This window comes from Crocodylus porosus, unplaced genomic scaffold (genome assembly GCF_001723895.1).
Source record: "Crocodylus porosus isolate Cpor-Errol unplaced genomic scaffold, CroPor_comp1, whole genome shotgun sequence".
Classification (NCBI taxonomy): domain Eukaryota; kingdom Metazoa; phylum Chordata; order Crocodylia; family Crocodylidae; genus Crocodylus; species Crocodylus porosus.
In genome coordinates this window covers 235,192,574-235,210,262 of record NW_017728886.1, presented here as the reverse complement: position 1 = coordinate 235,210,262, position 17,689 = coordinate 235,192,574, and the positions used below count along the sequence as shown (strand labels likewise).

General features: G+C 43.9%; 1 protein-coding gene across 2 annotated transcripts; it reads left to right on the top strand.

Annotated features, from left to right (window-relative positions):
- The first annotated feature begins 9,885 nt into the window (after positions 1-9,885).
- On the top strand, positions 9,886-17,206 carry ZNF706 (zinc finger protein 706). 2 transcript variants are annotated; one of them, XM_019551383.1, is made up of 4 exons: positions 9,886-10,000; positions 12,455-12,591; positions 13,958-14,054; positions 14,711-17,206. In XM_019551383.1, exons 2-3 carry the CDS (start codon positions 12,457-12,459, stop codon positions 14,051-14,053), a joined length of 231 nt encoding a protein of 76 aa, XP_019406928.1. In that variant the 5' UTR covers positions 9,886-10,000; positions 12,455-12,456; the 3' UTR covers position 14,054; positions 14,711-17,206. The 2 variants fall into 2 exon arrangements, with proteins under 2 accessions (XP_019406928.1, XP_019406939.1); XM_019551394.1 differs by lacking the exon at positions 9,886-10,000 and adding an exon at positions 12,210-12,214.
- The last annotated feature ends 483 nt before the right edge of the window (positions 17,207-17,689 follow it).

The following is a 17,689-nucleotide window of genomic DNA, read 5'->3' as shown; positions in this document are numbered from 1 at the left end:
CTGCTGGCACAGCTGTTTGAGCACTAACGGTGCTCCAGCCAGGTCCCTGAGGACAGGAAAAGGGCCAATGTGGTGCCCATTTTTAAGAAGGGGAGAAGGGATGAGCCAGGTAACTTAAGGCCAGTCAGTCTTACTTCTATCCCTGGGAAAATACTGGAAAAAATCATCAAAGAGTACATTTGTGAAAGCCCAGCAGGGGAAATGATGCTGAAAGGAAACCAGCACAGGTTCGTCACAGGTAGATCCTGCCTGACAAACCTTATAACTTTTTATGACCAGGTCACACACTGCCTTGACACTGGAGCTGAGGCTGATGTCATCTACATGGATTTTAAGAAGGCCTTCGACACAGTTTCGCATCCTATTCTCATAGGGAAGCTAGCAGGCTGTGGCATGGATGCCTAGACAGTCAGGTGGGTGGCCAACTGGCTTAGGGACCACACCCAGAGAGTGGTGGTGGACGAGTCATTCTCAGTCTGGAAGGAGGTGGGCAGTGGGGTCCTGCAGGTTCGGTCCTTGGACTGGTGTTATTTAATATCTTCATCAGCGATTTAGACGAGAGTGTGGAGAGCACCCTCTCCAAGTTCGCAGATGATACCAAGTTATGGGGCAAAGTTAACACATTGGAGGGCAGGAAGCAGATACAGGCTGATCTGGACAGGTTGGATCAATAGGCAGAACAAAATAGGATGCAATTCAACAAAGATAAATGTAAGGAACTCCACCTAGGGAGGAGGAATCCCCAGCACACCTATAGATTGGGGGATGATGTCTTCAGCAGGTCAGTGCCTGAGGGATCTTGGAGTCATAGTTGACTCCAAGATGAACATGAGCCAGAGGTGTAATGAGGCCATCAACAAGGCCAACTGCACATTGTCGTGTATTAGCAGATGCATGACCAGCAGATTGAGGGAGGTGACGCTCCCCCCCCCATGCAGTATTGTTTAGGTCACAGTTGGAGTACTGTGTCCAGTTTTGGGCACCGCACTTCAGAAGGGACACTGAGAATTTGGAGAGGGTCCAAAGGAGGGCCACTCATATGATTAGTGGCTTCCGTGAAAGATCTTACGAGGGGAGGTTGAAGGATCTGGATCTCTTCAGCCTTCACTAGAGACGTCTGAGGGGAGACTTTGTAGCCACCTATAAGTTTATCAAGGGAGGACAACAGAGAGTTGGAGATGCGCTATTTACCAGGGGACCCCTAGAAGTAACTAGGAATAATGGGTGCAAACTACTGGAGAGCAGATTTAGGTTAGACATTAGGAAGAATTTTTTTACAGTAAGGGTGGCCAGAATCTGGAATGTGCTTCCAAGAGAGGTAGTACTATCACCTAACTTGGAGGTCTTCAAGAGGAGGCTTTATAGTCACCTGGCTGGGGTCATCTGACCTCAGCTCTCTTTCCTGCCAGGGGCAGGGGGTCAGACACGATGATCCTTTGTGGTTCCTTCCAACTCTAAAATCTATGAATCTATGAAAGCATTGTTTCCTTCCTCAGACTTGGCTTTTTTTATAAAGAGATGCTCAGAAAATCAGTAAAAACCCTCTTCTCTAAACTGGGCTACTCTTACAGTTTATGCTTCAGGATGGCTCATTCCACTTTAGTTATCTTTCTAGAGAACCACTCCCACCTTTGTTACACCTGGGTGCAATAACAGGCCAACTCCTGTGGTGAGTCAACAAAATGTATTTGTCCCTTCATTATGGGGATGAGGTTCACATGTAAATACAGGTTTCCCTCGATTTATGTGGATTCTTTATATGTGAATTCACTCTTATGCAATGAGCATATTTAGACCCATAATTCGCTATATGCAAGGTAAATTTGCTTTTATGCGATCAGCATAGACGCCCTCGCACCCAAGCAGGTAAATCTGTGGGGAGAAGGGAAAGGACCATGGCTCCACTCACCCCAGCCCCAGCTGCAGTGGCCCTGGAAGCAGCTGGCACCAGCTGCCTGCACCAGGGCACGGCGCAGCCCAGGAGCAGAGTTGAGTAGGAACAAGTGGAGCCCAGGTGTGGCGGGGACAGGCCCAGCGGCTGCAGGCTGCTGGCACCAGTCACTCCTGAGGCTGCTGCAGCCGGGGCTGAGGTGAGTACCACTCTGTTCCCTCTGCTTTGTTGCCTTGTGCAGTCCTGGGAGTGGCACCCCTCCTCATACCCCTGCTCTAGTCCCAGCCTCACTCCCTCCCTCCCCGCCAGGGGAACCTATCCCTATTTGTTACATTGTAAAGTTGGTTCACTTTATGTGAATTCAATTTATGTGCCATTCTCCAGGAATGCACATACAGCATAAATCAAGGGAAACCTGTATGCTAACAGAGGCACTAGGGTAATGTTACCATCGGGCCCCAGTTTTATGCGTAGTAGAACTTAGAAGACCCCAGGATGCAAACAAAGTCCTAATTAAACAAAAACTAACATTAGCAAAGTCTAGGAGAGGGCTTGAAGTCAATAAGGATTCATGCAGGTAGAGTCCCCATCCACAGAGAGGAATAGGCTCAACCTTCAAAGTAACTGTACAACTCATTCAGTGTTTGGCCCACTGCATCAGTTTATCCCACAGATACGTATAGTTACACTCCACCATGGGTTTTTGTATAAAATTAAAAAGCAAGATCCTGATTACAAATTAATACTGTACAAAATCAGAGAAGTCTTCAGTAACTGGATCTCAAAAAAAATAATTGCAGGAGGGGAACTATCATGCAATTGTAGCATCTTTATTAGATTTGGTCTCACAAGGTTTTGTTCTTGGACCAGTACTGTTTAGTATCATTTTAGTCATCTGGAAAAGAATGGTTAGCTTTATTCTGAATGACAAACTGCATCACTGTGAGCAACATGCATATTAAAAAAAAAAAACTAAAAGCAAGATTGCAATCTAGGAACCAAGAGTATAATCACACTTATATGATGGGGCCCATATTTTCAACAGCAATAGAGGCCACAGTGAATAACCAACTGAATAGGAGCTTGCAGATCAAAACAGCAGCCAGGAGAGAAAATGTAATCTTTCGCCATGAACAGATGTTCATTTCTGCTGGTAGAAATTTCTACTGATAGAAATCTTTATGGGAGAGAGAGCAGTACAGACATTCAGTCAACAGCTTCCCCCTTTCCCCTTATCTCTCTGCCTTCCCAAAACAAGGGTGATCCTGGCCTGGGGAAGGTGAGGGGAGTGGAAGAGAAGGCAAAGACTCCCTGGCCCTGCCCCTGCTCCTGCCCCAGATTAGGGTCTGGGGAAGCAGGGGAGCAGCCTCCTCCACTCTGCCCCTGGTCTCTGAGAGCTGAGCATAGGGAGCACTGGAGTAAATTCCCCAGTCGCTTTCCCAAGCTGGACAATGCCCATCTTGGGGAAAAGGCAGGAAGCACCTCTTACTAGCAAAGACTTCAGATTTTGTTCTGAAGTGACAGTCAAATAAAAGGCAGCAATGGAACTTAAACCCCATTACTACTGTTACTTTTGCTCATTATAAATTTTAATCAAAAGCTGCTAAAGCACAATTTTCAAATTAGTTTTAATGTTCTACAACCTGATTTAAATAAATTATTTCTAATCAAATGATTTAAGTGATTTTAAATTGCCCCAGTCTGACACATATTGAGTGAAAAGCACCTATCTAGTACTGACTGATAACTAGTTCCTGGTTCTTCTGAACTCTAGGAATTTCCTTAAAATTATTCCATCTAGCCTAATTTGAGATACACGCAGAATAATTTCACAGAAACAAATTTCACCCTCTTCCTCTTTTCTGCAGTTCTAAGCTGGAGCGAGGAGCCTAACTGGCAGAGTGAAAGGCCAAAGGAAAGCTCAGAACATAAGCCTCCCTGGGCTCTTAAGATGCAAATCCTTTGTTAGACAGGCAGAAGGCAAGCTAGAGATGCACCTTCCTGGCTGACTGAATCAGAGATGCAAAAGCTTTCATAAGTAACAGCTCACTTCATCAGATGCTATGAAAGGACATGCACAGATTTTTTTTCCTTCATGAAATCCTGTCTCAAAGTTTTAATCTGGAACCTTTGTACATATTGTGGGTCTACCCTTGAAACTCTGGGTGGGGGAGTTGTATCCATGTTGTGACAGCTCTTTTCACAAGCTACAGGTTTGCACTGTGTTGCTATCTAGCAACTGAGCTACTTTCCCTTTGGATCATTGCAGTCTTATAATAGTACTATATTACTTATATACATACACACACACGCACAGAGAGAGAGAGAGACAGAGAGACAGAGAAAGAGAGGGAGAGCAGTATAATGTCTTAAATCCAGATATCAGAAGTCCGAAATTCTCAAAAATCCGGCACGTTTCATCCCCTGGCCATGGAGAGGGAAACTTGCATGCGGTAGCTGCCGCCACCATCCCGCTTCATGTGCGGCTACTGCTCCAGGACTGGCTGCTGCTAAGCTTCCCTGTCCCTCCCCCCCACTCCCCCATTCCACAACCAGCCGCCACTCTAGTTTCAAAAAACCCAGAATTTTCAAATTTCCTAAGTCCCCAGGATCCCGGATTTATGAAGTTATACTGTACTGCTATACGGAATATATATATTCCAATTCTAGTCAGACCTCCCATAATGCTTTCTTTGTTCCACAGTTGAGCTGCACGTTCCAGGATTTCTTTCTGCTGCATGTGGGATACCTTCTGGGAAGGAAATAATTCTTGGGTTTGGAGTCTAATAATACCTATGATACCTCTTGCTTCATCCCACTACCTGGTCTGTGTTTTTGGGAACCAGGCAGTACATTTTCAAAGTTTTGGAGATTCAAGGGGAACGTTGTCAATAGGGTCCACAAATTGCCATGATAGGTAAGATCTCTAGCAGATATGCAGCCTACCTGTGTCCTCTCCGTTGGTTTGGATAGGCACTTGGCTATTTTTGCATTATGGTGGCTAGATTTATGATGAGCCTGTTGAAACTCTTTCCAGGGAGTAAGGAGGTCCAGTAGCTCAGTGTGAGACCACACTAAGGCACAAGGCTTGAATGCTGAATTATCAGGAAAAAGATACACGCATATGAATTCCCCACATGCTGGAACTGCCAAGGGCAGAACCTGGTTGCATGCCAATATTTGAATGGGGAGGTGACATCCTGACAGGATGACCCTGTAGCAGTAGATGGCACACAGGTAAATGAACAAGAGAAGCAGATAGCCAGCTAAGCTTTATGGAATATCCATGGGAGGTCTTGATCAACATTGTTTTCCAGATAGGAATTCATCTATGCCTACCTTACTGTAAGCAAACTCATCCTGTATCTCAGTACACCTCCTGCCAAAAGTTTAACAATAGGTATTAAAACATGAGAATATTCACAAGATATTCATTTGTGGATCCAAGTCACTTTAATGTGAAGTAAATTATTCCAAAGCCTATTCAAGTGTGGACAAGTCTTCAAAGCACAAAGCAGTCTGACCTAAAAACTAGGAGTTCACACTCATTCTGTGCCCCCTTCACCTCAAAAAAAACCCAAACCCAAACCCACTCCAAAATAAACAATGAAAAAGAAGCCAGAAATGGGAAGCAGAGACAACAGCAGAATGAACAATGACAATGGAGATTGTTAAATATTATGTTATACCCAAAACTATGCCTCTGCAGTTGTCCTCACCTTCATCAATCAATAAAATTAACATGAAAATACTAGATTTTGGATTTCTTCAACTTCTGCACTTTATCACTTGTATCCATCTTCCTGTCCTGCTTTTTAGTCAGTCTTTTTTCCCTTTTACGTCTGCTCTTCTTTGCTTCTAGATCCTCCTTTGTTTTTTCCAGCAACTGTCTTCCTCCTGCTATTCATTCCTGAGAGCTTCTGTTCTGTTTTCTTCCTCCTTGGTTGTTTCTGCATTCTGCTCCCCTTTTTTGCTTCTGTTCACCACACTCAGGGTGATCCTTTGGTTATCTTTTTTTCTTTCTTTGCTCCACAAATAATCCTATTAAAGTCAGGATAACAAAATCTAAAATAACTTGACTGTAACTTTGTATTTTTTGTAATCACTGAAGATTTCAATGAATTTTATACAGTCTTGCATAGCTAATGCTTGTAAATAGTTGCAATTTCCCTGTATCTCTCTAAATTACTGATGCGTCAGTTTAAACTTTACTCCATTGACATTTATCTGAGAATTTCCTTGCTTTTTAAATGACATATTTCACAAACAAAACACACAAATGTTCTTGTACATTTTTTTTTTACTGACTTGAAAATATGAAGTCTCAGTCTCAAATGGTTTTCTCATTTTCAGCTTTTATGACTAGATTGGCCACTAGACTATTATCCTGCCCTGGAGCAGCCCAAAGCAGACAGAGCATACAAGCCAGTTAAACTGAGTTCACAGCTGCTTTCTCTTGCTAGAGCAATGCAAAACAACCATAGTGTACAACTGTTTCATGTTCCCTCTGTCCTCCAAATTCCCCATGTCCCTTATAACTCTGCCTGTCACTCTCTACACAAAAATGCTAATCTTATTCTTTCCCTATCTCCTAGCCTGTTAAGCAGATTTGATGGCATGAATAGCTTAGGAAAAGACATATAGAATTAATAACCATCTTTCCATTATTTTCGTAATAGAAACCTCATTTCATGAAAACTGTACCATCTGAAAATGGGTACCATTTCATAATAATTTCAGTGGGACTGAAGGCACAGCAGCCCTTGAGGAAAACTGTGTCCCCTTTTGCTGAAAGGGAGAGATACACTAAAAACATAGATTTCACCCATTTAGAACAAAGATACCATACCTTTCTCAAAATGCCCACTGACTGAGGGCAACTATAGTATCCACCCTACTCAGAACAGAAGATAGCAGACCTTTTGAGAGGGCAGTTCCTTTAATAGACCTCTACTGAAATTTTACTTTTAAAGAACAGTAGGTAACAGGTTGCTATTCATCCTGAATATGCTTTTTAAGTGTGGTCTATGCATAAAATTTCAGAGAGTTTTAAATACATAGGGAATTTGAAATGTCTGTGTTCCTTTCCAACTCCTTTGACTTCAAAGAGAATTTTGCTTAAAGACTGCAGGTTTCGGTCATATGGAAGATCTCTTCATCTGAAACAGGAGAACATTGGTATTCATGATATAGACACTAGTCCAGGAAAAGGAAGTTGATATAAATCTAAAGCAACAAATTAATTAACTTATACAAAGACTTTGGCCAGGACATTGTTGCAACATCCAAAGTTCATACAATGCTTAAGGTGCTCACAAGATACCTTATGAGGAATCTGATTCCAAACTGTATTGCCAAAGGGGAGCCCTACCCAGACTCACTATCTGGGAAGCTTAGTCCTTAAAGCCACAAGTCTCCACTACCACAACTGGGACCCATTACTCCTACTCCTAAAACAGTACTAACCATTTCAGGAAGGAAGTTTGTTTTATTTGTAGATCTCCTATGTAACCAAGCTTAAATCTCATAAAGAAATTTAAGCTTGGTTAGATCCAAACTTTGGTATGCAAGACATCTCTGGGAGGTACACAGGAGAAATTGTGTAATGGTGAATTTAATTTTTATTATAATAATTGGCATTTACAGGGTTAAAATACAAAACATGCTGGTAGGAGTATGTAGGCAGCTGGTAAATCTGGAAGGGGGGACACAATAAGAAAGAGTTTGGGAACCTCTGCATTAGATCATTCAAAATGCAAAGTACAACCCCCCCAACCTTCCCCTAACAATTTTAACCATTTTTATAGTTTTATAACTCCATATACAATGTTCAGCACCTAGTGACTAGATCATGAATGCACTGGAGATAGATACTGTACACAGTGTTGCCAAGATATAATTATTTTTAGTGTTGCCAATTTAAAGTAAAAATGATCAGTCAAAACCAGGTGTGCTGGGATGGAGATGCATTTCCTGATGATAATGCGTTATGTTCAGTCCTCATGCATGATGTCATCACATCCTACTTAAACACCTGTTAACTGGAAACATTCCACAAGACTCCCTACAAATGGTATAATGCTTAGGAGCCCCATAATGCTACGGAGCCACTGTCAATTTTTTAATAGATTTTTTACAGGCCAGAAAAAAAACAATACAATCAGGTAGAATAGGATTCTCCCACAAATGGCCCATGGGCCACATGCAGCCTGTGGGTCTTGTTAATGCAGCTGCCAAAACCACTGTGCTGACATAGCTCCAGAACACCAGAGCTGAATGATGACAATGCTGCCCCACACCTCTGTTGCCTACCACCAAGTTCTAGGTCTTAATTTGCCCTTGGTGACTAAAGTCCGGGGCACAGGAAAAGGGGAGGGGTGGGGGGAGTGCAGTGGCAACGTTCACTGCTCCGCTTCCAGAGCTGCACCAATGCAGCAGCTGCAGCAGCCATGCTGACAAGAAGCTGCTCTGCTGCAGGATACAGATCTGGCCCATGAGATGCCCTGCAGTCTGGATCCAGCCCACAGGGCCAAATTAGATCTGCCCCTGATCTAGATCTGCCCCCTCTCCCCACCCTGCATAATGCAAGTCATTAAACCTGTAGCATGATCATCACACTTCCAAGATGAACAGGAGTTGAACACAACAGAGATCACCCCACTGCAGACAAAGTTATTATCATGCATTTCACCCCATGGTAAAAACAGAGAAGCAAATTCTACACTAGACCAATTTTTACTCAAGCAAAGCTCCAAAGGAAATCAGGAGAACCAAGTGTATGATGCAGGATATCAGACTGGCAGTAGGTGGTGTAGACAAGGGAGCCTGACTGTCTTCTCCATCATGCTGGCAGACAATACATTTTAACTTGGCTGGTTTATAAATCAACTGAGGCCAGAATTGGGCCCAAAGGCTGCCAAAGAGATGTTCATGAAATACAGCTGTGCTGTATGTGGCATGCGCACTGCAGGGAAGGCTCAAACAGGCTGGAGGTCTGTGTTTTGAATACTGTGTTTCAACCAATGCTACCGAGTAAAAGGAAACTGGTTCCCCCCACACGTCCCCATCCAATTCAGGCTGTCTGTGCTTCACAGCTTGGCCCTTCCCAACCAGGGATACTACCGGTGTCTAACCAGGGGCTGCACTCGAGCAATCAAACAGCCAGAAGCTCTTCCCCCGGTCGCAGTCGGCGGGAGGCAGGGCCGGGCCCAGGGGCGCGCTCGGATTCCTGCTCCACCCACGGGCCGAGGCGCAGTGCCCAGCCGCGCAGGGCTGAGGGCGCCGCCCTCTCCGTGGCTCATCGTCCCCGACCTGAAACCGCCTAAACCCCCCGCTCCGCAAGCGGTAGCAACAACCCTCCCTCCCAGGGGTCCTGGCGCTCCCCCGCTGAAGCTGCTTTAGTGCAGCGTTTCTCCGCCCCGCCCCGCCTCGCCACGACCCAGACGCGGGTTGCAAGAATATTTCGAAGGGGCAGAGGGGCAGCGGGAAGGCGCCTGCCTCTGCCAGCGGGTGGAAGCTCCCGCCAGCCGCCGCGTCCTTGTCCCTGGAGAAGCACGTGCGCTCGGCACGCCGCTGAGCCCCCTGGAGGAGCGGAGCCCAGCTGCGCCCCGCTGCCTGCGCCGTGCCCGGGCACGGAGGCGTTGCCCGCGGGCGGAGATGGGGAGGTGACGTCAGCAAGGGCTGGAGACTGAAACTAGCCGAGATCAGCGCCGGGAGGGGCCCCACTCCTCTGACGTTGTAGAGGGCGTTTCTCGCCGGACAGAGGAGGGGCCGGAGCGCACGTAGCCCCGCCCACTGGAGTGTCCGCAAAGGAAAGGAGGGACAGGAGGCGGTGTAGCGTCACATCCGGGCCCTGACACCTCCCTGTTAAGGTCACAGGCGCTCCCCGCCCGTCGCGTTATGTAACATGGGGGCGCCGCCATTGGCCGCGGGACCGGATATGGCGTGGGCGGGGGGCACCGCGGCTGCGCGTGCGCAGTGCCGGGCCGCCATCCTCCTCCCTCCTCCTGTTGGGCAGGCGGCGGCGGTGGCTGCTGCGGGGCCCCGCGGAGCCTTCCCCAGCGCTCGCCAGCGCCTCGGCGGCCGGACCCGGACCGGTACCTAGACCGGGTGAGCGGCGGCGGAACGGGCCCGGGGCGGCGGGAGGCATCCCCGGGCTTGGGGGGCCGGGGTAGCGCTCGGGGTTGCGGGGCGCGGCCTGCCCTGCCTCCCCTCCCCTCCTCTCCCCTCCGCGCCCCTCCGCGCATGGAAGTGGAGCGGGGCCGTGGTCAGACCCGGCTCCCGCCGCCTGTCAGTGCCGTCCTGGCCTCACGGCTGCGCCGGCAGTGCCACCTCCGCGGGGCACGCGGGTTTCGAGGGAGCAGCTGCCGAAACCGCTGACACTGAAACCCCCGGGCAGCTTCTGACCTTCCGAACGCTTGTGGCTGACGTGTCTTTGCCCGGTGCCGCTGTCTGCAGAGCTCCTTCCCGAGCAGGCGCCTGGAGCTGGAGTTGGTTGAGACCCTAGGTCTGTGTGTCCTGCCTGGTCTCCTGGGTCGCCACCGCCGAGCGCAGGCACCACGAACTTGCTGTGCTGGCCTGCGTTTGCTCGTGAGAGAGGACTGCTGTGGGATTTTGATCTTCCTCTGCTTTCTCCCATCTCTGCAGTTCTTTGCTGTGGCTGGGAGCTAGAGTTATTTTGACAGTAAGCCCTGTCAGAGGGTTTATCAGGGGGCTAAAGCTATTTATTCAGTCTGAGTCTCATCTTAAAACAGGTGTAGTCAGGTCTGTGGGATGTGGCAGGCAGGACCGGGGCCTAGCCTCAGGGGTCTAAGGCAAGCTGGGCAACCTATGGTACAGGGCCACAAATGGTGTGGGCCGTCTGCATAGCACATGGCAGGTCAGTGGGGAAGGGCAGTACAACAGCAGCACACAGGGCAGGGAGTAGAAAACAGCAGTCAATTGAACAGGAAGCAGCAAGCAGAACTGCAGGTCAGGTAGGGGAGGGGGGATGGTAGGAGTCTAATTCGTGTCATGCCTGCCAGAAAGGTTACACCCTCCCCTCCCCCCCCCCAACTCATCTGGAAGTCTCTCCCAGTAAAATGCAAGCACCTTTTGGGCAGAAACAATCTGCTTGTTCAGAGCCTCAGGGACTAGATTTCTTAGGTGCTTTTTTTGTAGTGTAGGTAATGCAAGCTATCAAAAACTCTCAAGGAATAAACAGCAAGAGTAGATGTTTGGAAAAGTTTAAAGAAAATATCCATTGTATTATATCATGAATTCTATGTTGTTACAGTCTTGAAAAATGCGACTTTAAATGAAATGATGTTAAGTGAATCCAGTTACGTCACAATAGCGACTTACTAGCAGGTGTCAGCCAAACAACGTTATAACTGAACATTGCATGACTTTAAACAAGTGTGTTCTCTAATAGATCAGCGATGTAATAACGAAACAATGTTAACCGGGGCCACGTTAAGTGAGGAGTACCTGTAATTGCTTCTCCTTTCACGCTTGGTGATCACACTGCTATCTCCTTCCCTTCTCTTGCTAATTCTTCCTTATTTCATTATTCTTTTCTTTATGTACTGCCTAGCTCTCTAGTCCTTTCCTGGTCCTTTGAAGATGCTGTCCAGTATCTCAGGTCCTTGTGCTGTAAACCTGCTGATGGGTCCTGAGGGCAGCACTGACATTCTGTATCCAGCAGCAAACCATGGAGGCAGTGAGGCTGGCTGGCTGGCTCTTGGGTTTAATCTCATTTTACGGACCCTTGCTCTTCATAAAGATCAGCCTCGTGCTTTCAGAAACAGCCTGGCATAAGAACGTGTTCCAAATTACTAGCCAGCTTTCCACAAATCCCAAGCCAGCATTCTGTGGAACCAGTGCTACAATTTGGAAGCCACATTCTTGCCACTCTAAAGGCCTAATTCAGGTTTTATATGAAAGGTATTTGGACTTCCTAATAACTTCCTTAACCAGATGTGTTCTAAACTTGATTTTTTTTCTGTAGAAACGAGAACATTTAAAAAAACAAAAAACAGCAACATGACTCTATTGTTGATGCAATGAAAACATACCAAAAAGATGGTCTGTTAAAGAGCCCCCCTTATGAAGTTTCAAACTGGAACCTGCTAAAACACTATTCATGGGTGTAGGGGAATTCATATATTTGCACCTGGGGGGAAATGGGGATGGGAGAGGAATGCTTTTCTTCAGTTCTTTTAAATCTACCTGCCTTATCTTATTTTTGTGGGGATGGGGAGGTATCTATATTGATCTGGGGCTATATGATAGACAGTTGGTCTAATAAAAGATATCAACTTGAACCAAACAACTTGGAGGTGGGTTGACGTTTCTAGCAAGTTTTCAAATAACACTATCCTTTTTCAAGCTAAGTGGAGTGCAGAAAGGGGTGACTCACCTGAAACTACTGACAGATTCCTCAGTATAGTCTTATCTGAATTATGGCACTTGTAGGGCATGTGGAGAGCATGTATGACTTGTGTGTTCATAACAGTGGCTTCTTAGTCAGCTAGCCCCACAACTCCTGATGTTTGTAGACTAAATATTCTTCTTTGTTTGTAGATATGGCTCGTGGACAACAGAAGATTCAGTCACAACAGAAAAATGCCAAAAAACAAGCTGAACAAAAAAAGAAGCAAGGACATGATCAGAAGGCTGCAGCCAAGGCTGCTTTGATCTATACCTGCACTGTCTGTAGGGTAAGGAGACCTGAAGAAAAAGCATTCCTGTGGGCAACTCTTCCAGCCTAGCATAGGACTTTTATAGGATGAAGTGGTGGAAACGACAATAAAGTAAATATTTCTGTGGTAACAGTGAGTTAAGTGGCTAGTTGCTAGTCATATTTGTATTTACTATGCTATGTACCCCATATAAAAATCCTACAGCACAGTCAAGTAATAAGTATCACTTAGTTATGGAGAATAGAAATAACAAAGGCCTGCACATTGTAGTTTCCAGGCTTCCATGTTTGCATTTGGTGTGCAGAAGAAAGCTTCAGTCAGTCTGAGATCAATTTGTCTTGATTTATAAAAGAAAAGTTGCTTTTCTGTTTGTGGGGTTAGTCTGTCCTGCTGTTGCCAGTTGTGGAATTGTACTAGGCACTTTAACCAGGACTTTGTATATAGTAACTTTTAACAGAATAATTGGGTTGACAGGATTTAAGCAGCTAATCCAAGTACAACTTTCCACTTTACTGGCTCTCGTGAATGTAATAGTTTTGGAGATGAAGGGCAAACCTTCCTTTCCTCTTACAGAATGCCTTCATTTTAAAGTGCCTGTCCTAGAAAAAAACTGTCACTTTTAATAAACCTTAACTAGAAGCTTCCAAGTTGAGGGCTTCTGGCTTCAGTACGCACACCTATGTCTTAATTTTTGCGAAATAAACCCATTTTTCCTTGCACTGTAATTTGAACTTGCCACCTGCAAATGTCTGAAAACAATGAACTGATATTCTGTACCATGTAATGAGTCGGCAGATGCTACAAATAACTCCTTAAGACACTAAATACTTTATTATTATTTTATTTTTAGTACCAAAAAAGCAAATTGAAGTTAATTGACTTGACAGCTATGTAAAGGAAAAATATTTATTGTCCCTTTTGAGTTGAAGAGGGAGATAAGGGTACAGGCCCCCCCCATATTGGGATCTACAACTAGAATAGTTCTGTGATGTGCTGTCAAATAAGCCTCTGCAGAGGCACTCAGTCAAAATGAGCACATTGTACTACAGTTCTCTCGGCAGTGACCTAAGACAAGTGTTGGTGAGTGATTCCCTAAAAATCATATTTAAACACCTGAGTTCTGGTGCAGAGTAGGGTCAGATGCTCTAACCTGCTAGTGGTAAGCTTTAGCATACAGCTTGGCTAGTCTGCTGAAATAATTAATACCATAATCACGAATTCGAGAGATCCAATTCATCAAGAATATAGGTCCAGTCCTAGTTCCTTCTTAGAGAAGAAAATTTAGGTTTGAAATTAGGAGGAGCAGTTTGGTGTACTTTTATTCATCTTTTCTTCAATGCATAAACTTAAATGCCTTTTTTTTTTGTCTTGCCCCTTTAATCAGACACAAATGCCGGACCCCAAGACCTTCAAACAGCACTTTGAGAGCAAGCATCCTAAGACTCCACTTCCTCCAGAACTGGCTGATGTTCAGGCATAAGGTTGTCCACAGTTGTTACATGGTTTTTAAATAAGTGGATTTGAGAGATGGCTGTCTGTAACCATAAACCATAATATGGGTTCGACATACCAGCTGGCTGAGACCTGAGGATTCCTTCATTTTTTTTTCCTACAGTAAAAGTTTAACTAGTGGCACATCCTTAGACTACTAAGTATCAGAAGCACTTTAATCTCTACTAGTGCAGCAGAAGGGACCTGTCTCTTGATCGAGTTATTGACACCATCTTAAATGAAAAAACAACCGTGAATGTCATGGTACAACTAATGAATGAAGTATTTGCCTTGAAACAAATGATGTACATTTTGTCCAGAGCATTCTTATTTTACCTCTTGCCATACAGGACTTAATGGAACTGGGGGTTGTTTAGTGGATGGCCATGTAAGGCTTCTTATATTGCATAGCATAAAGGATGTGCCATAAATGTGTATAAATGCAAATTTTTCTACATGTGTAGAGGGGGAAAAAAATTCTTAAGACTGGGGGGGGGGTAGCTAAGGTAATGTTGCATAATAGCAAAGCCTCAAATGGTTTGTTACAGGACTGCAGTACCATAGTTTTCATTCATGGGAACTAAGCAAAAGATAGACCATGTTACGTAACAGTTTAGCTTAACTGAGTTATTCTTGTTTTTTATAGGTGAATTCATGGCACCTATTGACTCTTCTACTGTCAGACCTTACATAACAAACCTGCAGCTGCTTTTCTAACAAACTGTTGATCAACAAATATGAAGGGGCTACAGAAACATTCATATTTTTATGCTGTTCCCTCTTGGGCTTCATGCAAAGACAATTCTGTGTAAATGTACAGTTCTGCCCTATTTGGAAATCCTGAAAATCAGTCCATACTTGTGATAAAAATTTTTTACAATTGTAATTATATTGATGTTCATATTGTGTAAAATAACTCATTTAATAAAGTAGCACTTTGATTTTTACAATATCACAGGTTAAATGCTTGTAGAAATTCTGTTTAAACTTTCCACATTATCTGCCTTATGAAATCCTAATGAAGACAAAGTGGAATTCTCCCCATCCCACCAAAAACTGCAGTGGTCTCATTCTACTGAAAGTGATGCACATCATAATAAGTTTGATCTAAGAAAAGAGGGAAAATGCTTGTATATTTACCTTTGTGTGCTACCAGCTTGAGTCAAGAAATTTAAATCTTTTGATGACAGCTCAAGCGGCATTAGAATCATGAAACTTCTATTTCTTGTTCCATGTATTGGGGAGTGTCAGTACTACAAGCCATTTGGAACAGGATTCCTTTATTGTAAGGGAACTTGTTCCTTGGAGTCATGCACTGGAGAGACTCTTGCTAGACAAGTAAACCTTAATATTTGGTAGACAGCTGGCAGAGCTTGAGAGTTAAGAACATCTAACAATCTCTTGGCATGCTGGTTTGAACACAATTAGCAAATGCTATATCAGGTTGAAGTAATTCTGCTTTTGGTTGTAAAATTTTACCTAAAAAGTTGGTGAACGCAAATAACTAGTCAGTCACAGGTTTCCCCTCAAATGTCTCTGACTGTTTCTGTAACAACTTTGCAAGAGACTACAAACTAAATAGTGGTATTTTTCAACTAACTTTAAAGTTAGTACTGTTTCTTTCCTTTCCAACAGGCTAACTAGAAATTACATAGCTAGTTAAGTTTTAGTCAGTTCTGACTTATAAGTTATCAAGGAAAAGTTGTGTAAAATTGAACACACCCAGCGAAGAGCACTTGAGGAAAGAGGATATTCATTTAGCTTTAATAATTTGGGCTAGATTCTAATCTCAGATGTGAAAAAGCAATGCTAGTATATTTCAGAGTGCTGTCTGAGGGTCTGCAGTATGGTAGGACACCCTAAAAGCCTATATATGGTATAGGATTACCTAACAGTCAATTTTCTGAAATTGATTGCAGTGAGGGACACTCATACTATGAATGAGGGACATGCATTCATAGTATGAATTTCTCAGATTTGTTATTTGTCCTTGCTTATAATAGGTCTTTCATTTCTGGCAGATCAGATAACTCCTGCTACATGATTGGACTCTGCCCGACTTCCCAATGGCATCCTAAAATACAGAACCATATTCTTGAAGACTGTTTCACTTAAAGGAATGCATGAAACAAGTGGTACTTCTAATATATCAGTCAAAGCCTTTGTCTCTGTCCACCTATTTACCCTTTAATTTAGCTACTTTTTGGAGGTTAGCCTTCTAGCCATCTTACAGCAAGGTGTATTTCTGTAAATGTTCACTTTGGCCTGAAATTCAACTGCATTACAGTTGCTCTGGGATAACCTGTATACCACTACCTTTTATAGATCTTGCTATTGAGAATAGTCCACTACTGCACTTGTACACCTGACATCAGAATGTAGCCCTTCATTTATTTCCTTTTAATTGTTCTAAATCAATCCAATAATTGTATTTTGACAGACTCACTCCCAGGAGGCAAGAAATCTTTCAACTTTGTCCTGTGGGGTACTTAAGTGTTCTGATGGTATAGTTTGTCTAAGGAATGAGTATACACCAAGCAAGATGTTTCTTGCACTGATTGATACTTGGTAATCTGCAGTTAACCTGACTTATTTTGGGATGCATCCTTAAAACTCAAGTCTCAAAACAAAGCACATGTTCTGTTGCTTGAATTGAGATTGTGTAGCACCAAATAAAAATGACTTTATTTCATAACATTTGCAGTTAACAAGCAAATAAGCTGAAAAGCTGCATTATGCTGGTAGGACATAACTTGCTTGCATAAGAATCTTTTGCTGTATTTTCATAACTGTATGACTCTTTAATATGAAAGTATCAGTATCAACTCTTAGAGTAGAAGGTATGGGTGATCTTCTATTCTATTAAAATTCCTACTTGCAGCTGTTACAATCTGATGTTGTAATAATCTAATGAGTAAAAACATCATGAAATTGTTTTGGAAACTCAAAAGTGCAGGACTAAATGGGGGAATTGTCCTCATTGGTATTACCTGCACATGCTTGTATTGATTTAAAAGGATGCAGGTAAGAAGTAGGTGAGATCCTCTGCTCTCCTGATCATATGGATGACACCCTGTTAATTCTGGCTAAAAAGACACTGTTGTGCTTTGTAACGTGTCTGATTAAAGATGATTTAAAACCTGAAGTGCAAAATGTGATTTCCTGCCTGTTAAAAGCAAGTGTCACTGTACTTTTCATACACAAAGTTGGGTGATGCCTGGACAGTCTTGAAGCTTGATGCTATTGACTACAAAAATTAAATATGGCAGGGCAATGTTTATACATTATCCTATGAGCTCTAGATGAACTTGTCAGGGGTTGCTAAGAATATTGGCTGTAACAAGCATTTGTAGAAAGAAGTACTTAACTTGTGCATCTCTGAATCAGTTGGTCTGTTATGTGCATCTACGTTACCCTACAGAAATCTGGCAGAAGGCAAAGTTTTGCAAATGGAACAAAGGCTGGGATCCTCAAAGGTACTCAGCTATCTAGTCTTTCCGTAGGACTTAAGTGCTTCTGAAAATATGAGTATTTACTACTCATGACTTAATTCAGAGGGGACTGAATATTCCTAATGGAAATCCTAAGTCATTCAGGTAGTGAACCTGATTTCACAAAATAGCAT

Bases quoted from the DNA above. Each gene is read 5' to 3' on its own strand.
- ZNF706 (XM_019551383.1), top strand. From the start codon at position 12,457: ATGGCTCGTGGACAACAGAAGATTCAGTCACAACAGAAAAATGCCAAA. The intron at 12,592-13,957 runs GTAAGGAGACCT...CCCTTTAATCAG, and splicing joins ATACCTGCACTGTCTGTAGG to ACACAAATGCCGGACCCCAA.